The sequence below is a fragment of the Hordeum vulgare genome, chromosome 3H (assembly GCF_904849725.1).
Source record: "Hordeum vulgare subsp. vulgare chromosome 3H, MorexV3_pseudomolecules_assembly, whole genome shotgun sequence".
Lineage (NCBI taxonomy): Eukaryota > Viridiplantae > Streptophyta > Magnoliopsida > Poales > Poaceae > Hordeum > Hordeum vulgare.
In genome coordinates, this window is record NC_058520.1 from 314,022,251 (window position 1) to 314,045,591 (window position 23,341).

The window sequence follows — 23,341 nt, forward strand, 5'->3', positions numbered from 1 at the left end:
TTTCTAGTAGTGTGTGTGTGTGGGAAGGATAGGTCTTGCACTTTGTTTCTCATTTCATCAAGTCTATGTTGATGAATAATGCTCATCCTTATCTTAGTCTTATCAAGTGCTTTGCCATGACTCACACACATGATTTTGGTTGAGCCTATTCTTAAGTTGCCTCTTTTACATGTTGCTCAATGATTTGTTTTGTGTAAGTGATATACTTATTGTCTTATCTACTTGCTTGCACTTGTTGTGTGTTTTTACTAATTTTGGGGGAGCAACGATCCTATTTTATGCACTTGTATCAAATACAAAAAATTCTTATTAGTGCACAAATCATGTGGAGCTTCTCTAGTTTTGATAAAACACTCCTTTGCCCTTATATGATAATATATTTTATTGATGTGGTTCGAAGGACCATGTGATGTTTTGTTCCAAGTGGTATCTTTGGATTGCTTGCTTCTCTGTGTTGTATGTCTTTGGGGCATACAATCCTTTTTTTGCAATCTTTGGGTCCTCGATATAGTTTGTTTTCCTCCAACTACTTATAATTGTATATGTGTACTTCTTTGCATTATTTTTTTAAGATGTACACACTTTTTGGAGGACCACCTATTATATTGAATTTCTAAAACTTTTTGTCCATTTTGGTAATCGATGCCAATGGGGGGGAAGTTTAGAAACTTTAGTTTGGTGATGTTTAGAGGGGTTTTCATTTATTGCTTAGGCATTTACATCTTGTACGCATGCAATATTGGTTTGTCTATGTGCGCTTGGTTATGCTTATTTCCTTATATAAACTCTCTTGTAGTGATTGTCATCAATTACCAAAATGGGGGAGATTGTTAGATCATATTTATCCATATGTGGTTTTGGTAATTTATACCAATCCCTATGGACTAATGGTTGCCTTAAGTTTTATTCAAAGGATTTGTCCATAGGCACTTCTTGAAGTCCATCTGTTGGTTTCAAGGAGTTATATGATGACCAAGGTGGTATTCAGGGTATTATCTAAAGAATGGTCATAAAGACACAAGGTTGATCAAGACTAAGACAAAGAGTAAATCAAGTTGATCAGCACACAAATCGTACAAGATGTACTGAGAGGGATCGAGTGATCCTATGGTATGGCAAGCAGTGTCCATTACGCTTTTGTGTACTAACCCACGGTCTTCGTAAGAGTTCTATGTGGGGTTAGGTGTGTTTCCATGAGCTTGCATCAAGAGGAAGGTCTCATACAACCCATGGAGGATAACGTCAAGTTGCGATCATCATCAAGATTGCGGTGTGCAAGTTCAAGTGGAGCATCACGAAGATATCTTGCTTGAAGCTTTCCGTCCATTGTGGTCGCAATGGACTTGTGAAGATGCGTTGAAGAGTGGCTCACCCATACTGAGTATGGGGGAGCAATCAACTAGTTCTCATCAAACCAATGCAATCAAGAAAGGTGGTCCATCTGGAGGAAGCCATGATCATCATCATCTAGCTCAAGAGAACTAGGTGCAATGTATAGGTTTGCCCTTGCTAGGTTTTTCTATTTTAGGATAGATTGTCGTACTGTCAACGGGGCTCTCAAGTGAGTAGCTTGATCGTACTTGCATCATACTTCTTGGTTCTTGTTTTGTGTTTCTCTTTGTGAGTTTTAGAGCTTACGGTCATCTTCATAACAAGCTCGAGTTCATCGAAAAATGGAGTCCATATGCATCTTCTATGATGTTTTCGATGTTGGAAGTTTTTCCTGGTTCTTCACTCATAGAGGTATCACATCTCTATATCATGATCTCCCACTAACTCCACTTCGTAATACATGGGTCACACATGTCGAGCGAAGAGGAAGAGTCAAGGGCAGTTTGGTCTGAATTCTTTGAGCCGGACCATTTTCACCTAGGCTATAGATACCCTTCACTCCCCTCAGTAACTCTCTCTTCTGATCGATCTCACTCTTCACTGCTCGATGCTCGGACCTAGCGCCACCACTGAAAATCATCGTTGCTGGAGAGGAAGAGCTTCACTGCCTCAACCTCCTCATCACCGTACTCACGTCGGCCGTGGACATCCTTCCTCCGTCGCCAGCGCAGTTGTCTTCTATCGCCAAGTTAGGGAACTGAAGATCAAACCCGACGAACTTCTTCCCCACATCTCCTCATTCGTCGTGTTCTTCGGCAAGGGTAATTAAAATCTAATTTTGCTGCCCTTGTAGATCGTTATGTTTCCATAAAATCTTCAAAAAGTGTTTATTCCTCAACATATTTGTCATATGAACACTTCCTATCCTTAGAACACTTGATCAATTTCACTAAGTTACAATATTCTTCAAAAGATTCCTCGATTGTGTGAAATTTTTGGATTTGCATAACTTTGGAACCTAAGTCAAGAATACTTAGCAAAATTCTTGAGGACATAATTGGTAAAATTCCTCAACTTGATTTACTTTTGAAAATCTTGTCACAACGCATATGACCTCTTCAAATTCTTCGCACCTATACTGTCTTCACAAGTACAAAATGTTTGCTCACGAATATCTAGGTTCTCATCAACTTAACTCATTTGCATTCTTGAAGAAAATTTGCACGCCTCCTCAGAATCCTCGAAAACTCAAATTCCTCAAGTAAAGAAAATGGCTGAAGGGAAGAGACTTCAGAAAGGAGGAAAGAAGCCAGAGACCAACACTGCATTTGAAATACCTGAAGAAATATATGATGAATACTACACACCAGATAAAGAAATATATGGCAAGGAAACTAAAGAGAAGCGCAAGACGTGCATACATAAAATTCAAAGGAGATGGGCCAGCGAATGGAAGGAGTACACATATGTGACTCCCAAGTACATGAAGAAATTCGCACTAAAATCTCCATGCCCAACACCTCCTCTTGCTGAAGGCCAAGTCGCTGATCCCACTAGCCTTGTTAGTGGTGAGAAATTTCCTGCCAAATGTGCTAAACGTTTGGAAAAACCTGCAGAAGGTTGCGAAAGATGTCGTGAGAAGATTCAACATGGAGACTGCTGCTGTAGCAGCTGCTGCCACCTCCTCGCAGCTGAAGCTTCTGGCGCGAAAACAACTCCAAAGCGATCTCTAGTGAAGAAACCGGCTGTCAAGACAAAATTTCAACTTCACAATCCTGAGAGCAAAATCCTCAACCACCTCCAACTTCGGCTGCAATGTCCTCAACGACTGCCGCAAAGTCCTCAATACCAGGGGAACCATGAAGAAAAAGATGCCCGTTGGGAGAGGAAAAAGACCAAGCCCTAACAAGGTGGTCTTCAACATTCCCTCTGGATCTGAGGAAGATGAGGATAATGATGAAGACTTAGCTCAAATCATGAGAAACGAACAAGAGAGGGCTGCTCAGTATGAATCCACAAACATTCCTCTCATGCTAGATCCTAGGGTGGTGCTAGACTTCATCCACCTCTCGTATTAAAATCCTCGGACTCTGATTGACGATTTGCAGCTTCCACCTCGGCCAAGCCATGTGTTAGCAGCATTCATTGCTCAAGAGAAATGGAAAGTTGAGAAGGCCAAGAGTGCCAGAAAGGACCAACATTAGAAAGAGTGGTTTCTGAAGAAGAACCTCCTATCTTTGACCCCTGGACAACTTGTTTCAACATGGACTAAGATCAAAAACCTCAGTGAAGAATACAGTCTCTATCATACGGACTGGAAAGGTGCAAAGGTCAGATTCGTCAACATGGCGACCAAGACCATCACGGATCACAACGCCAGGGTTGCAGCTCCAATGCAACCACAAATTCCTCAATGCAGCTCCTCTGCACAACCAACTGAAGAAATTGTGAGGCCTGAATAAATTCAAGCGCCTGAAGATGTTGCATGTGAAGAACCTGCGAGGCCAGCTGAAGAAAGTGATGTGCGTGAATAAAATGCTCCTGCCATGATGATTGCATCAGCTGTGCCTGAAGAATATGCTCCAACAACAAAATATTCAAGAATAAAGAAACTAACACTTCCTTTTGCATCAGAAGTGAAGAAAACAAAGTCTTCTGGAAAGGAAGCCGGTAAGAAGCGGAAAGCGTCACCAAGCATAGATTCCCCAGAAGCCAAACACTTGTGGACTTTGTACAGTTCCTCAAGTGCACCAATTGATGCTAGTCCAATCAACACGGTACCCTCTTACGAGATGGTGCCATTTGGTGAAGAACATGTCAACCCAGAAGGGGATGAAGAAACTGGAGATAATTGAACTGCTGCTTCCACGGAACCGCTCGATGAAGAAATTGAAGTGGAACCAAAGATTTCAATTCCTCAAGCATCATCACCTCCGCCTGTGTTCTCTGCTAAAGATGCGTGAGTTGAAGAAATGGAAGAAGATGTGGATATTGGCTGCCACAGACCTGTTATCAATGATGATTATTGGGAACAAGCTCATCCCAACTCACCACTGGCCACTCCCCTTCCTCAAAATCCTCAGTCCCCGGCTGTTACTGAACAAATCCACACTAGGTCTGATGACCAACAGACTTTGATGAAATCAATTCCGGAGGAAGAAACTGTTGCATTAGCTAAAGAAACTATAGATCAAACCGCCACTGAGGATATTGTTGCGCTAGTCATTGATGAATCTGCAACGCATATTCCTCGCACTAAAGAAAATGTGGCTAAAGAAACTACACCTCAAGGTGAGGTTACCACCGATGAGCCTCATGTTCACAATCGTCAGTCAGCAGTTGTTGTGGCTGAAGTTCCTCCGATTTAATAAGAGCTCCGAAGACTTGTGGGAAGATATAAGCCAAATCTTCAAATTAAGACTCTTCAGCCATTCCAAGGTACGAATAGACCTAAATTTCTCAAGGAGAAACTTTTTGATGAACATCATTTCTTCATAAGTGCAAATCCGTATGACTCTCCTATGATTAGGCGCAAGAGATTCTAGTCTGCCACTCAAATTAACTTCTACGGGGATGTGCTCTTTGGGAAGAACAAGCTTTTCCAACCCCGTCAAATTCCTCATGCAGACATGTAATTCATTCCTTGCTTAACGCCATTCCTGAGTGTTCTTCATGCTGCTAGCCTATTGACGTTCTGCTTGGATATATGTGATTGGAATGAAGAGCTAATTCTTCAATTCTATGCCACTTTGCATATTTCTTATGAAGCACAAGACATCAACACTTGTGTTCTTGACTGGATGACTGAAGACACACACTACACTGCTCCTGCACCGGAATTGATTCATGTGGTCCCAGTTGGAATCCCCTCATAAGGAGCCACATGCATCTATGATGAACCTCTGATGCCCAATCACCTAATTCAAGTGTTGATGAAGCCTTTAGCTCCTGGCAAGCCACCAAGGACCACATTCCTCGTCAAGGATCTGCTATATGTGCAAAGGACAGTGTACCACATCTTGACCAAAAGCCTCAGCCCCATCAAGGTTCACAACTCTGAATTAGAATACATGATAGGAATCATGAAGAATTTGCTATTGAACATCATTCATGGGATTCCCATAAATCTTCACGATTTTTTTATGAGTACTTTGTTCAATATTGCTATATCACCTTTTGAACTGAAGCCTTATGCGCCATGGATCTTGAAATTCATGAGGGCCAGATCCTCAATTCCTCACAAAGCATATTTCCAGAATCACTTCAGCTATCTACCCTCACTCCAGCCGCCGGCCACCATGCACGTGGGCGCACCTATCTCCTATAAGGCCCAACAACTCCGCCAACCCCTTTGGACGATGTGAGCACCACCCTATCCCTCGCTCCCGAGCGCTGCTTTGTATCTTGCGCTCGCCCACAGTTGTAGCCGAGCAGATAGTTTTGGCCCATGTGTTTTTTCTTAGAGTTCCACGAATTTGTCCAATTATCCAGTGAATCTCTGCTTTATAGATTATTGCATAATTTTAAAATGCTCATAAATATTTATCCGTGCATCGCATGTAGAAACTTTAGATAGACTAGTAATCATGCACATGCAAATGCATGTATTGACTAAAGCAAAACACATGTTGCACATGTTAATTTTTTAATCAGTTTTCAAGCTATATAATAGGTGGATATAATTTTCCACAGAGATCAAGCTTTCAGCTTTTCTTGACTCGAAAGGTTTTCTCTCACTACAACATTCTATCAAATACAAAGGGTACTAATGAACAAACCTTTTGGCTGTGGAAGGAAATTCGGAGGCTAAAAAGAATATATATGTAGTAAAAATAATGCGGTACAAACCCAACTGAATTATTTCAATTGTTTATGGAATGCATCGCACATTTTCTACAATTTAAAAATACTAATGAACAATAGCTTAAAAATTCTGCACAAAAACTGAAAGTTTTGGAACAGCAGTACGCTCTCCACATATTAAATTTCTGAACATTCTCTGAAAATAAAGAACACACCAAAGTAGTTGGGAGGGAAATAGATGTTTGAGTAAGGATGATGATCTACACTTTTAAAGCCAAAAGAATGGTTTGTGTTCCCACAATGGCACTGGTTCTAAATAGAATTTACCCCATTTTAACATACAGCTAAAATTAAAATGAAAAATTTCATCAGCTACCAAAATTGAATAATAGCGTCTTTAGACAGATAATGATGTCACACAAGACTAAAGCTATTTTGCCCAGAATAAGTACTTGTAATTACTCCCTCCGTCCGGAAATACTCGTCATAGGAATGGATGTATCTAGATGTATTTTAGTTCTAGATACATCCATTTTTATCCATTTTTGCGACAAGTAATTTTGGATAGAGGGTGTATTTTATGAAGGTGCAATATGAATGATATCTGAGGACATGAGAAGAGATAAATCTGGTTTTATCAATTTTGCAAGGTGAAGTATAAAATACAAAACAAGATAGTGAACAAAATTTCTTCCCTACATAGTACAAAAACTGCAGGACTATGCCTAGGCCTATCAAGAAACAAACTGGCCTTATTATTTCACCATGAAGAAGCAACATGGCACTGCGAAACTGCCCACTAGAGGACCATGAAACATGTGGAAAACAAAAGGATAACTTTTTTGCAATGGACATCTAAGAGAACGCTAAAAATGATTCTTACCATTGGCCCACCAACTTCATCAGCCTTTTCTCAACCATACAGTTGTTGAACCAAAACAATAGAATACTCCATGGTTGTTCCTGGCCCACGGCTAGTCACACATTTCCCATCAATCTGTACCCTTGATTCTACAGCTTGCACCTCTGAAGGAAGTTTGTTCATGCATGACGGATGACAAGTTCCCTATCACAAACACTCAAATGAGATGATAATACAAAGCATATGAAAAATGAATAATGAGTAAAATTGTAACCTTTAATACATTGAGCAAACCTGAAGCTCCCAGTGCCACAGCTGGTGCAGCACATACTGCAGCATAAAGCTTGCCCTTCTCTGCATGTTTTTTAACCATATTCTCCAAAATTTTGCAATCTCTAAAGGTGGAAGCCCCAGGCATCCCTCCCTGAACAGAACAGGGCCACAATAAACCAAAAGGTCAGAATGAAGCAACAAAGTCCATGGATACCAACACTCCAACAGACTTTAGTAAACAGAAACCCATGATACCATGTTAAACAAATAGATGGGTCAATTCCTGAACAAAAAGATTAACTGGTAATGTTTCTGATTTAGTTTATTTTTGGTTGAGAGCTGCAAAGACTACACACAGAAACATATATAACATAATTGATTCAGTAACAACAAATTTGACACGGATGTCATAAACACCATGATGTTCTCTCCACGAATAATAGTCGAAGGCAACGAATCCAGAACAACACATATTTTAAACGTCGAAATAGCAAGCTAGTGACACAGCGGACACCTATCCTCCTAAACTGGGAATCAAAAATAGAGCTGCATTTCTTATATATAAAGTTGTAGCTCGTCTGATGATCCGTAAACTGGATTGAGAAAGGTCATCGGTGTAATTTGCAATGTATATAAGCATATATATCATACCTTCATTACACTACCAAATGCACAGACCCAGACTCAACGAAAGGGAACAATTTACCACACTATGACACTACTTACACAAAACAGAGCACACTGACTAATAGGTAAAACTAAGAACAATGGCACCCATACAAAAGGTCTTCTTCACACTAGCAGGGCCTTAACGAATGAAATGCCAAACAAAGCATGAGATACGAATATAACATGCTGCAAAAAGCCTCACCCAAAATATAAAGTAGTAGACAATAGCTTAAAAATTCTGCACAAAAACAGAAAGTTTTGGAACAGCAGTACGCTCTCCGCATATTAAATTTCTGAACATTCTTTGAAAATAAAGAACACACCAAAGTAGTTGGGAGGGAAATAGATGTTACAGTCGGAGCCACCTTGAGGAGAAGATCGGGGCAGAGCTGCCTGCAGGGAGTACGACGATGGTAGGGTGGGGCTTGAAGAAGAGAAGGTCGACAACAGAGGGCAGCAGTTAAATGTGCCAGCCTCCAGGGAAAAACCATGGAGTCCTCTAATGCATCCGCTCCCGAGCTTGACAAGGTCGTCCTCTTCCGCTTGACCCCCGAACGCCTCCAGTTGCGAGAGAGGAGAGCTCCCTCGAATCCTCGATCCCTGACACCTCCATGCACCCAAAGCCCACATGCAAAGAGTGTTCAGATAAGTAACCACATGCAAAGTTTGAGAATCCTCTCCCGTTAGCTGCCAATCCATCAGAGAACATACAGTTTGGAGTAGGATTGCCTATAAACAAGATGAGAGAAGATTGGGTATCAGCTTTTAGCAAATGAAGAAAAAAGAGTAGACCACGTTCAGACATGCTCTGTTTCACCTGACGATTCAGGTGTCAATTGGGTGACCCAAGTTCGCACTGACACCTCCGTGCACCTGAAGCCAACCTAGCCGATGGCCGGCGAGCAGCAGCAGCAGGATCACACCACACCCACCTCTCCCTACGGCCTCCCATCTCCTTCCTCTCCTCCCTTTTCTCTCCGCCGCCGCCCTCCTACAGATGTTGGACATGCCGCCGTCGCCCTCCCTGCAGGGACGCGTGCGTCGGGGACTTGCTAGTGAGGAGCTCCAGCAGGAGGATGCCCAGGGAGTAGACGCCGCCTCCGGGGGCAGTAGTCGACGGCAACTGCATGGACGGACGATGGCGCGTAGGTGGGGTACAGCGTGGTGCCGGCCGAGTGGACCGGCGGGGCAGCGGAGATGACGAGTTGGATCTGCCGTGCTTTTATTAGTAGGGATGATAGTGTAAACTATGAAAATCATATTCACCGTTTTTTCACATTCTTTTTTTGTTTGATATGATCATTACAACATTTTATTTCAGTTATCTCTATTGAAAATGTATGTATCTTAGCTAATAGGGGAAACTGACATTTGTACTACTGCATCTAAAATAGCTCCTTGTATATGATATAGTGATTATTTCAGAAGTACAATTTCCAGATTTACTCACTGCACAGAAAGAAAATAACTGGCATTTTGCATATCCGAATTCTTTGATCAGAAAAATGCGTTTCTCACGATTGAATCAAACTGATTAACCGAGGTACTGGTTGCATGGACTAACCTGAGCCTTGACTGCAAACCTCAATGTTGTGCTCCCATTCTCAATTCCCAACGACTTAGCTGCATAGATGAACTGATAATGATAATAAACATATAATGATGGTCCATCACATGAATTTATCTCGTCAGACAGCTTATGGAATTAGTGATGACGAACTGAAATATATTGATCTGTGGATATTCAAAACAGTCTCCACAATTTTAGATATCAAGAGAGAAGCTGATATCATCAGTACTTCAAGTAGGTGGTGCTATAATTAAGCCATTGACAGACACAAGGTGACCTAAAACTGCAACCATGGCTCACTTCATTACCAGGACACAAAAACTATCGGATCAACTTACACACATCGAACTCTGTCTACCCTGTAGTACTTACTATGAACAAGAAACAAAATTCAGCAAACCGTGTCGTAGAATAGAGGGTCGCAGCCTGTCATAGAGAGAAGGGGTCGTCAGCAGCAGGAGAGTCATCCGTGCAGGGCTGCAGCGCGCCGAACCTGATGAGGTAGCTCCTCCTTCTGGTGGCGCCGCCGCCGTCGCCCGGGCTCGTCCGCGGGTCGTCGTCGTCCGAACCGGTGCACGCGGACAGGCCGGCGGGGTCCTCGTCGTCCGAACCGGTGCACGCGGACAGGCCGGCGGGGTCCTCGTCATCCTCGTCGACCTCGTTGGCGGAGCCAATGCGGCCGCCGCACTTGCCGCAGAATTGGCGCGACCTCCGCCGGAAGAGGCGCAGGCGGGGCGCGCAGGTGACCTCGTCGGCCTGCGTGAAGCGGGTCTCGTCGACGGTGATGAAGGCGACGACGCCCTTCTTCCTGATCTGCTTGCCGTACTTGGAGCCGATGCCCGCCGTGTTCCGCGCCGCCAAGCTCAGGTTCAGCGCATAGCCGCAGTAGCCGCAACTGCCGTTGGTGAACCAGGAGGAACCAAGCCAGCGGCAAGCGGATCAAAAAACCGAAACCATGCCAGCTAGTTTCACGACGCAAGCACCGGTGGTGCAGGCGCACGCGGCACCGGCAGCACCGGTGGCTGCGCGAGGCAGGAGTTCGCGAGAGTGGGGGCATGGTAGCGGTTGCCAGCATGGAGAGTGGGATTAACGGAGGGTTTCGTTAACGAAACCAACAATTTCGTTAACAATGGTATATGACCGTCATAATCTAATTAGACGACTGAGAAGGCGAGTTGGATGTGCCCTCTCTCGTACTTTTATTAGTAGGGATAAAATGTCTAAAATTTCATGTAAATTCATAATAACCGACTTTCACGCATGTTTGAATTATTTAAATTTGTTGCTTGCATTGTTTTGCGTGATGTCATGTTAAAATGATTTAATTTATAGAAAATTAACCGTGTATCGGGTTTAAATACTTCATACATGAAAAATTCTTGGAATTTCGTGTTGTTCCACAATATGCCACTCTCACATGTGTTTAAAATGTTCAATATGATGTTTTCATTAAAATTGCCGAATGTAATGTAAAAACGGTTTGCCTCCTAATTAATAAACCGTATCTCCGATTAAAATGTTTCATATATGTAACTTGGATAGAAAAATGTGTAGAGCAATATGTCAGCATTTATTTTGATGCTTAAAAACTCTAAAATTGTGCATAGGTAGAACAGTATCAAATCTTAATTTGCATATGAGGACTTTCCCGAATTATTGTTCGTTGTTCCGGACTCATTTGAACTTGCTGGAATTTCATGTAGTCTCATAATATTTTGTTGCATCCATGATTAACATGTTGTGGTTGTCATTTGCATGCATTTTGCATTCGTGGCATATTATCTTGCCATGATCATATCTTCAAGATCGTAACTCCATTTTACGTGATCTATATATGTAAATCGACTAGAATGACATGTAGAATCTCATGACCCACATTATTTTGCTATTTAATGTGAACCAATTTTGAAATTAACATATGGAGTCATTTTGAAAATTATGTATGTTGTTTCTGACCTCATTTAAAATGCCTAGATAGTGTAGTTTATTTATGCTTCACCATTCATGTTTAACAACATTTAATATTGTCGTGTAAATAAATGGGAGTGAGTTAAATGATTCAAGTATGGAGTCTCCTCAATATGCAACTCGTTGCATATCGAGCTTCATTTAATGTGAAGTAATAAATTGTTGTGCTTTCTCGTGTCATGCATAATTAAATGGATACGCATCATATTGCTTGCTCATCCATGCATGCATGTGTTGTGGTGTTTATTGTGTGTTGATTGTTGTTCCGGATTGTTTCTTCTCTATAGAGTCCCGAACCACTTCGGAGTGAGAGGATCCGTTCGACTACATTGGTTCGTTTGCTTCACGGATTCGTTCTTCTTCCAAGCGGGATCACAGGCAATATGATCATTTTCCTAGATACCATTACTATCATTGCCATTCTAGTTGTCTTGTTTCTTTTGCTAGGTATCTCTGCCTACCACCTGTTTAATAAGCCTTCCAACATTGCTATGAAAAGCCTCTAACCCCTTCCACAACCCACCATACCCCTGTTTGGCTATGTTACCGCTTGCTCACCCTTAGCATTGCTATTGTAGGTGCAATTGCTTCCATGTGAAAACATGAGTTCCTTGTTATATCACCATATTATTGCTATTTAATTTAATGCACCTATATGCCTGGTAAAAGGCGGATGGCTTGGCCTTTTGGCTGGGTGTTTTGTTCCGCTTTTGCCGCCTTAGTTTCGGCTACTGGTATTATGTTCCATAAATGAGGGTTCCTAACATGCTTCGGGTTGTTATGGGGACGCCCTTGACTTTGATTATGGGATAAAACTTGTGTGCAAGGCCTAATATTGGTACTATATTTGCCCAACATAATAATACTAAAAAACATAGGGCGTCAAGAACCTAAGTAGTAATTCAAAATAATAGAGGGAGGGCCAGTGCTGGTCCTAAAAAGAACATTATGTGGGGCCAACCCAGGGCAACTTGGGTGATGTCTATCAGACACCCGTATGCGTAGCTTATGCATCATGTCCTTAGAACGAGATACACGTATCCTATCGGGATCGTCGACACACCAGGAGGCCTTGTTGGATTTGTTTTACCTTTCTCGAACATCTTGTGCGAGGGATTCCGAGGATACTTTGGGCTATCTCGAGGTTGAGGTTTTCCACTAGGAATCCGAGGAGATCACAGGTTTTCTGTGGTCGAAGTTTCCGACGCATCATGTGGTAGTTTGTGGTGGACTATTTGGAGCACCCTAGCAGGGTTACATCTTTCGGAAAGCCATGCCCGTGGTTATGTGGCAACTTCGAAACTTTGTTTAACATCCGATTCTACATAACTTGAAGTACACTTAATTAAAACATGCTAGTTGTGTGCATAACCATGACTATCTCTTCTCGTGAGTTCTGCATCCGGAAGAGGAGACGGTGGGGTTATGTTTGACGTAAGTAGGTGTTCAGGATCATCCATTTGATTATTACTAGTCCACGTCTGTTTATGCGTAGATCACCCCCCTCAATTTTCTTGTACTCGTAAGTTAGCCACTCAAACAAATGCTTAGTTGCTTGATGGAGCCTCACCACTTAACCATACCTCACCCATTAAGCTTTGCTAGTCTTGATACCTTTGGAAATGAGATTGTTGAGTCCGTGTGGCACACAAACTACTACAAGAATAGCTGCAGGTAGAGGTAAAGCGATACTTTGACGCGATCTCGATGATTGCTCTATTTGGAGTTTCTTCTTCTTCTTCCTCATCGATCTAAGATAGGTTCCAGGCCGATAGCATGGGATATCAAGGATGGATGTCGTTCTTTTATCATTTTTTTCGTTCGTAGTCGGATCCTTCTCTTCTACATGGTGATTGAATATATTGTTGTATTGTGTTGTTCATGTTGTAGCTTGTGGCGAGTGTAAGCCAATTCTATATACTCATCCCTTCTGTACATGTCCTTGTAACAATATCCATTCTTGCGAAACAACGAGATGCGCTTCTATCCCTGTCGAGGCCCTCGTGCCAAAATAAGGATAGGATCACATCTTAGGCGTTACAAGTTGGTATCAGAGCAGTACCCACCTAGGAGCCCCCTTGATTGATCGAACTTGGTCGAGTCAAGTTTAGTGAAAAACTATTTTAAGTCTAGTTATATGGGAGAGTAGGATTCTTTTTAATCGCCTTCTATGCTTTGGTAAGCTTTACGACTTAGGAATTGTAATTCTACTCCTCTTCTCGCTCAAATTTTTGAAGGATCATGCGGGTATTTTGGAATCTATATGTGTAGGGTAGAAAGAATGTCTAGAGTGGGGGGGGTGATTAGACTACTTGACAAGAAAAAACTTAGCCTTTTCTCAATTTTGTGGGCCAGCTTCGGTAACTATGACTAGTCAAGTACACCCTACACAAGCATATATAAGTGTATTGCAGCAGAAAGTAAAACATGCAAGTGTAAATAAAGGGTAAGGTAGGAAGATGAAATGCAAAGGTTGGCACGACGATTTTTGGCATGGTTTCGATAGGTGGCGCTATCGTACGTCCATGTTAGTGGAGAATTCAACCCACAGAGGGTAACAGCTGCGAGAGTCCACGGAGGGTTCCACCCACAAGGGGTCCACGAATCGGCCTTGTCTATTCCACCACGGCTTCCGCCCGCACAGGACTAGCCTCACTCACGGTAGATCTTCACGAAGTAGGTGATCTGCTTTCCCTTACAAACATCTTGGTTCAACTCCACAACACAAAGTAGGAGGCTCCCAAGCAACACCTAACCAATCTAGGAGGCATCACCCTCCAGAATGTAATAGATGTGGTAGAATGATGAACTCCTTGCTCTTGTGCTTCTAAAGATAGTCTCCTCAACACTCAATCCCCGTCTCTCAGATTTGGCAGGGGTAGGAGAGATTGATCTTGTGGAAAGCAACTTGGGGAGGCTACAAATCAAGATTCAAATGGTTGGATTGGAATCTCTTTATCTCAACACATGAGTATGTGGGTCTCTCTCAAATAAATGTATCTGGCAAGTGTAAGTGTCTTCTGAGTGCTTCCTCTGCGAATGAGAGGTACGTCTAGGGGTATATATTGGCAACCTCCAAAATCCAACCGTTACACCATAATTGAAAAACTCGGTGACACCCAAGTTACAAACTCGATGGTACCGATTTTCTCAAAAGGTAGCAACTTTGATTCTCGGCGTAACCGATATACACAACTCGATAGAACCAAAAAGGTGACTAACGGTCAGATGGTACAACACCGATACAAAAACTCAGAAATTCCAATTTTGTGTATCGAGGCAACAGAAGGTTGGTCACCCAAACTCGGTAGTACCGATGCAGATTATGTTGTACTGTAAAGGTAGGGTTTGGCTGGGATATGTCTAAGTGTAAAATCGGTATGGCCGAGTGATAAATTCTGGTGGCACTGGTTTTCCATATTTTGCTTGGAACAGATATATTTTGTGGAAGAGTGGCTGAGTATTTTTTGGTAGCTATCTCTAAGAACTTGAGAAACCAATTCATCATAATACCTCATCCCCTTTTAATAGTATTGGCTTTCCTATGGACTCAAATGTGATTTCTCACAAAGTGTAAAATGAAGAGTCTTCTTGCTTGAAGCTTTAGCCAATCCTACTCCTTCTTTCATCAAAGGGGCATCTCCACAAAATCCTATAGTCAAAGCATCTTTGAACTTTTCTGAAATGTACTTGGATAAATTCATTAGTTAAATGATGCATATGTTGTGATTAATAACCAAAACCACCTTAGGGAGCAATTGTGCTTTCAATCTCCACCTTTTTGGTAATTGATGACAACATATAGGTCAAAGCATCGACAAAAGATATAATAAATGATTAGGATTGACACTTTGAGAGGTATGTGAAAAGAAAGAGATCCCCATAAATTTGTGCATTATTTTAAATTTGCGTTTGAATGCAAATGCACAATCTATTAGGAATATGGGTTACTCTTCCATGTCACATACAACTTGGTGGTGCACATAAAAGATAAGAATGAATAGTAATGCACATAGCACCAAAAAACAAGTTAATGATCATGATGTAGATAGCTCAAAGGTAATAACGTAGTAGCATCAAACAATCATGGCATATGTTTAAACACACATCTAAGCACATAATGTCATCCAAAAGACCAAATCAAGTTTTTAAAACCAAACGAGAGCAAATAAATCAAAAGATCTCCATCTCTCGAAGCCCTATTGATCTATAAATGTCTCCCCCTTTGGCAACAAGTACCAAAAAGTTCAAAGGTCTAATCTGAGCATCTCTCTAGGCATGATCTTATGGGGACTCCGATTTGTAAGTCGAGATCGCTGAATACATGTGTATAGTGATCCCGGAGATCAATGGTCACAACACACATATATTGAATAAAAAGAGTCTTACATCCATACATAACGTCTGATACAAATAGGGCCATTAGGGCCAAGTCATTACATAAATACAACCTTGATGGCCGACACACCAACACACTAGTGAATGCGATGACTGTCTCTTCTCGTGAGTTCTACATTTGGAAGAGGGCATCATGGGGTTATGTTTGATCTAAGTAGGTGTTCAGGTTCATCCATTTGATCATTATTAATCCACTTCCGTTTATGCATAGATCACCCCCTCTATTTTCTTGTACTCGTAAGTTAGCCACTCAAACAAATGCTTAGTTGCTTGCTGCAGCCTCACCACTTAACCGTACATCACACATTAAGCTTTGCTAGTCTTGATACCTTTGGAAATGAGATTGCTGAGTCCGTGTGGCTCACAGATTACTACAAGAACAGTTGCATGTACAGGTAAAGCGATAATTTGACATGAACGCGATGATTGTTCTATTTGGAGTTTCTTCTTCTTCTTCTTCATCGATCTAGGAAGGGTTCTAGGCCGGCAGCCAGGGATACCAAGGATGGACATCGTTCTTTTATCGTTTGTTTTTGTCCGTAGTCGTACCCTGCTCTTCTGCTTGGTGATTGAATATATTGTTGTATTGTGTTGTTCATGATGTAGCTTGTGGCGAGTGTAAGCCAATTCCATATACTCATCTCTTATGTACATGTACTTCTAACAATATCCATTCTTGAGAAAAGATGAGATACACTTCTATCTCTGTCGAGGCCCTCCTGCCAAAGTAAGGATAGGATTGCATCTTAGGCGTTACAAGTTGGTATCAGAGGAGTACCGACCTAGGAGCCCCCTTCATTGATCGAACTGGGCCGAGTCGAGTCTAGTGAAAAACTATTTTGAGTCTAGTTATATCGGAGAGTAGGATTATTTCTACTCCTCTTCTATGCTCTGGTGGGGTTTACAACTTAGTAATTTTAATTCTACTCCTCTTCTCACACAAAACAAATTTAGGATCACAAGGGTACTTTGGAATCTATATGTGTAGGATCTAAAGTATGTCTAGAGGGGGGGGGGGTGAGTAGACTACTTGGCAAGATAAAAACTTAGCCTTTTCCCAATTTTTAGTGTGGGCCAGTTTTACCAACTATGACTAGTCAAGTACACCCTACACAAGCATATCTAAGAGTATTGAAGTGGAAAGTAAAACATGCAAGTGTAAATAGAGGGTAAGGTAGGAAGATCAAACACAAAGGTTGAGACGATGATTTTTGGCATGGTTCCTATAGGTGGCGCTATCGTACGTGCATGTTAGTGGAGACTTCAACCCACGGACGCTAACGGATGCCAGTGTTCATGGAGGGCTCCACCAACAAGGGGTCCACGAAGAAGCGGCCTTGTCTATTCCACCACGGCTTCCGCCCACATAGAACTAGCCTCACTCATGGTAGATCTTCACGAACTAGGCGATCTCCTTGCCCTTACAAACATCTTGGTTCAACTCCAGAACACAAAGTAGGAGGCTCTCAAGTGACACCTAAACAATCTAGGAGGCACCACCCTCCAAAAGGTAACAGATGTGGTAGAACGATGAACTCCTTGCTCTTGTGCTTCTAAAGATAGTCTCCTCAACAGTCAATCATTCTCTCTCAGATTTGGCAGTGGTAGGAGAGATTGATCTTGTGGAAAGCAACTTGGGGAGGCTAGAAATCAAGGTTCAAATGGTTGCAATGGAATCTCTTAGTCTCAACACATGAGTAGTTGGCTCTCCCTCAGAAAAATGGATTTGGCAAGTGTAAGTATGTTCTGAGTGCTTCCTGTGCGAATGAGAGGTAGGTGGAGGGTTATATAAAGGCAACCTCCAAAACCCAACCATTACACCATAATTGACCAACTAAGTGACACCGAAGTTACAAACTCGATGGTACCGACTTGCTCAAAATGTAGCAACTTTGAATCTCGGTGGAACCGATATACACAACTCGGTAGAACCGAAAAAGTGAGTAACGGTCAGATGGTACAAGTCGGTGGCACCGATATAGAAATTCCTATTATGTGTACCAAGGAAACAGAAGGTTGGTCACCCTATCTTGGTAGGGCCGGTGCATATTCGGTTGTACTGAAAATATAGGGTTTGGCCGAGTGATAAATGTTGGTGGCACTGATTTTCCATATTTGGCTTGGAACAAATATATTTTGTGGAAGAGTGGCTGAGTATTTTTGGTGGCTATCTCTAAGCACTTGAGAAACCAATTCATCATAATACCTCATCCCCTTTTAATAGTATTGGCTTTCCCATGGAATCAAATGTGATTTCTCACAAAGTGTAAAATGAAGATTCTTCTTGCTTGAAGCTTTAGCCAATCCGATTCCTTCCTTCATCAAAGGGGCATCTCCACACAAAACTATAGCCAAAGCATCTTTGAACTTTTCTGAAATGTACTTGGATAAATTCATTAGTCCAATGATGTATATGACACTACAGGAATCAGCTTCTTTGCCGTCTTCCATCACAGGTGGCAAAGACTAAATCCCAGACGACAAAGACAAAACAGTAGATGGCAAAGAATCTCACGGCCGGCAAAATTTCTGCGTCAGCCTACGACGGCATAGGACCTTCTTTGCCGTCTGTCCCCCCAATGCGGACGACAAAGCTCTTTGCCGTCAGCTTTCCTTAGGAGCAGTCGGCAAAGTGCTCGAGACGACAGCCGACGGGCGTTGCCTCCGTTAGGGGTTAACGGAGGCTTTGCCGTCTGCCTCCCCCTTAATCTTTGCCGTCTGCCTCCCCCTTTATCTTTTCCGTCTGCCTCCTCCTCCTCCCCCCTCCACTCTTTGTCGTCTGCCTCCCCCTTTATCTTTGCCGTCTGCCTCCTCCTCCTCCCCCCTCCACTCTTTGTCGTCTGCCTCCTCCTCCCCCCCTCCTCTGTGCCCTCTTCTTTGCCGTCTGCCCACCCTGGAGGTAGACGGCAAAGAGCCTATATAGACACCCCAGGATGCACAGCTAAGTATATATTATTTCAGAGCATATATATATATATATATATTATTTCACAGCACATATATATATATATATTATTTCACAGCACATATATATATATATATATATATATATATATATATATATTTGACAACACATTTATATAATTCACCACACATATATGATATATAGTTCACCACACATATACTTGCCAACACATATATATAATTCACCACACATATATGATATACATATATATCAATGTACATCCCCATATATCGAAAGAACCAACATACAAAGTATTGCACTGTTTATCCATATTTACATATACATATAGTTCGACATTGTTCATCAACTCAAATGAAAACTAGATGATATACATATAAAGTTCATCCATCGACATTGTTCAACTCCATGAATGCCAGCTTCCATGCATGTAGTATATCCAATCTGCAAAAATGTGAATAAGAAAGTCAGAAGAAGAACAAAATATGATGTTTTTCAGCTAATTATGTCATTTTTAGCGGAAAACAAGCTAAGAATATAATATTCATGAGCTAACCAAGGTTCTTATGCCATTTTTAGCTTATTATGGCATTTTGGAGCTAAATGGGTTAATTAAAGCAAGGATAATATGAAAGAGGAGAAGAAAGAGGAGGAGGAGGAGAAGAAGAAGAAATCAAGAAGGAGGAGAAGGACTAGATGGTCCTTGGCCTTCTCCTCGTCCTCGTCCTCGTCCTCCTTCTCCTTCTTCTCTTCTTCTTCTTCTTCTTCTTCTTCTTTCTTTTCCTTTTGCCTATTTCTTCTCCTCTTCTCCTCTTGCTGGAGATAAATTACCTAATTATGTCTTTTTGGAGCTAAATGGGTTAATTATCCCATTTTAGAGGAAAACAAGCTAAGTATATAATATTCATGAGCTAACCAAGGTTCTTATGCCATTTTGAGCTTATTATGGTATTTTGGAGCTAAATGGACTAATTATGTCATTGTTGGGTAAATTAAAGCAAGGATAATATGAAAGAGGAGAAGAAAGAGGAGGAGGAGGAGAAGAAGAAGAAATAAAGAAGAAGGACGAGAAGGAGGAGGAGGAGGAGGAGAAGGACTAGAAGGTCCTTGGCCTTCTCCTTCTCCTCCTCCTCCTCCTCCTTCTCCTTCCTCTCTTCTTCTTCTTCTTCTTCTTCTTCTTCTTCTTCTTCTTCTTTCTTTTCATTTTGCCTATTTCTTCTCCTCTACTCCTCTTGTTGGAGCTAAATTACTTAATTATGTCTTCTTGGAGCTAAATGGGATAATTATCTCATTTTAGAGGAAAACAAGCTAAGTATATAATATTCATGAGCTCACCAAGGTTCTTATGCCATTTTGAGCTTATTATGGTATTTTGGAGCTAAATGGGCTAATTATGTCATTGTTGGGGAAATTAAAGCAAGGATAATATGAAAGAGGAGAAGAAAGAGGAGGAGGAGGATAAGAAGAAGAAATCAAGAAGGAGGAGAAGGAGGATGAGGAGAAGGACTAGAAGGTCCTTGGCCTTCTCCTCCTTCTCCTCCTCCTCCTTCTTCTCCTCCTTCTCTTCTTCTTCTTCTTCTTCTTTCTTTTCATTTTTCCTATTTCTTCTCCTCTTGTTGGAGCTAAATTACCTAATTATGTCTTTTTGGAGCTAAATGGGCTAATTATCTCATTTTAGAGGAAAATAAGCTAAGTATATAATATTCATGAGCTAACCAAGGTTCTTATGCCATTTTGAGCTTATTATGGTATTTTGGAACTAAATGGGCTAATTATGTCATTGTTGGGGAAATTAAAGCAAGGATAATATGGAAGAGGAGAAGAAAGAGGAGGAGCAGCAGCAGAAGAAGAAATCAAGAAAAAGGAGGAGAAGGAGGAGAAGGAGAAGGACTAGCAGGTCCTTGGCCTTCTCCTCCTTCTCCTCCTCCTCCTCCTCCTCCTTCTCCTTCTTCTCTTCTTCTTCTTCTTCTTTATTTTTATTTTTCCTATTTCTTCTCCTCTTCTTGGAGCTAAATTACCTAATTATGTCTTCTTGGAGCTAAATGGGCTAATTATCTCATTTTAGCGGAAAACAAGCGAAGTATATAATATTCATGAGCTAACCAAGGTTCTTATGCCATTTTGAGCTTATTATGGTATTTTGGAGCTAAATGGGCTAATTATGTCATTGTTGGGGAAATTAAAGAAAGGATAATATGAAAGAGGAGAAGAAAGAGGAGGTAGAGGAGAAGAATATGAAATCAAGAAGAAGGAGGAGAAGGAGGAGAAGGAGGAGGAGGAGAAGGACTAGAAGGTCCTTGGCCTTCTCCTCCTTCTCCTCCGCCTCCTCCTTCTACTCCTTCTCTTCTTCTTCTTCTTCTTCTTCTTTCTTTTCATTTTTCCTATTTCTTCTCCTCTTCTTGGAGCTAAATTACCTAATTATGTCTTCTTGGAGCTAAATGGGCTAATTATCTCATTTTAGAGGAAAACAAGCTAAGTATATAATATTCATGAGCTAACCAAGGTTCTTATGCCATTTTGAGCTTATTATGGTATTTTGGAGCTAAATGGGCTAATTATGTCATTGTTGGGGAAATTCAAGCAAGGATAATATGAAAGAGGAGAAGAAAGAGGAGGAGGAGGAGAAGAAGAAGAAATCAAGACGAAGGAGGAGAAGGAGGATGAGGAGAAGGACTAGAAGGTCCTTGGCCTTCTCCTCCTCCTCCTCCTTCTCCTCCTTCTCCTCCTTCTCTTCTTCTTCTCTTCTTCTTCTTCTTTCTTTTCATTTTTCCTATTTCTTCTCCTCTTCTTGGAGCTAAATTACCTAATTATGTCTTCTTGGAGCTAAATGGGCTAATTATCTCATTTTAGAGGAAAACAAGCTAAGTATATAATATTCATGAGCTAACCAAGGTTCTTATGCCATTTTGAGGTTATTATGCCATTTTGGAGCTAAATGGGCTAATTATGTCTTTTTGGGGAAATTAAATCAAGGATAATATGAAAGAGGAGAAAAAAGAGGAGGAGAAGAAGAAGAAATCAAGAAGAAGGAGGAGAAAGAGGAGAAGGAGGAGGAGGAGAAGGACTAGAAGGTCCTTGGCCTTCTCCTCCTTCTCCTCCTCCTCCTTCTCCTTCTTCTCTTCTTCTTCTTCTCCTTTCTTTTCATTTTTCCTATTTCTGCTCCTCTTGTGCTCTTCTCCTCTTATTGGAGCTAAATTACCTAATTATGTCTTTTTGGAGCTAAATGGGCTAATTATCTCATTTTAGAGGAAAACAAGCTAAGTATATAATATTCATGAGCTAACCAAGGTTCTTATGCCATTTTGAGGTTATTATGGAATTTTGGAGCTAAATGGGCTAATTATGTCTTTTTGGGGGAAATTAAAGCAAGGATAATATGAAAGAGGAGAAGAGAAACTTACCGTAGTGGTCATCAAGGAGGAGAAACACCACGGTTGCTCGCGGCGGCTTCGTTTGGAGACGGTTGCCCTGGAGAAGGGTCGTGCGATGCCGCTCGGGAGTTATTCTATAGAAAAGATATTTTGCAATGTCTCAGTTAGCATGATGACACTCAGTTATTAATACTAGTTTATAATGAAACTCACCGTGCCAATCGAAGAGAAAACGGGCATCGGCGGGGGACTTGACCGCTCTTCTCGCACAGACCTTGAAAAGTGGGTCGTATTAGTTAGTAATGAAACAGACATTACACACATGATTTGGCTAATGTGAAAAAAAACATACCACAAAAATCTCGTACAGGGCCCGTTGACCCGCCTCATTCCTGGCCCTCTCCTCCTCAAGCAATTGTGCCGTGGTCTGGTCCCTCTCATCAAGAGTAGCCTGAAGAGCAGCCTGGCTTGCCAATCTCTCTTTCTCAAGAGCAGCCTAGTTTGCCGCTCTCTCTTTCTGAAGAGCAGCCTGAAACACCATTCCTCGTTACCACAGTAATTATCTATGGTGACACACATAATGAAATGGATGAAAGTGTTCTTAGTCCGTACAACTAACCTCGATGGCAAGTTCGACTGGCCGTGGATGACGCGTTATCTCAGGATAGCTGCTCGACTGGCGCGCCTTGATCTCCGGAAGAGTGAGTGGACAACGTATTATCCCATCTCCAATGGCTATCGAGCCACGGGGCCTCCCGCCACCAGATATCATCACCAGCTCTGGATCCAAAGGTTCCTAGCTAGGGTTAAAGTCATCCCCTTTCGTAGCCTTCCCCGCGTCCTTGTATGCCACGAGCTTCTGGTGGGATGATATGTTGGTGAAGTTATTGGGATCATCCAGGTCAGACTCAGAGAATGCCTTCGCCTTCTTGTACGAGGTAGTATGGGCCATGCCATAAAGGTCGTACAAGTGTGGCATCTCAGTCTTATTGTGATGCGCCTAAAAGAGAGGAACAAAATATTAGCATCAAGAATGAATTGCATGAATCATGAAGCAAATCACATACCCAGTTTCGTCCAAACTGAAGTAAGTTGGTGCTGCCTTGATGGTGTGGCACACCAACCATTTGACTACGCCTATCCTTCGCATTCTCGTGGACGGCTCGCCAGCT

General features: G+C 41.8%; 1 protein-coding gene across 1 annotated transcript; it reads right to left on the reverse strand.

Annotated features, from left to right (window-relative positions):
- Positions 1-6,753: 6,753 nt before the first annotated feature.
- Positions 6,754-10,442, reverse strand: LOC123441727 (the record flags this gene model as incomplete). Its single annotated transcript, XM_045118001.1, has 4 exons — positions 6,754-7,201; positions 7,292-7,421; positions 8,305-8,668; positions 8,757-10,442. A coding segment is annotated over one exon (504 nt), but the record flags the coding sequence as incomplete, so codon positions are not given.
- Positions 10,443-23,341: the final 12,899 nt, after the last annotated feature.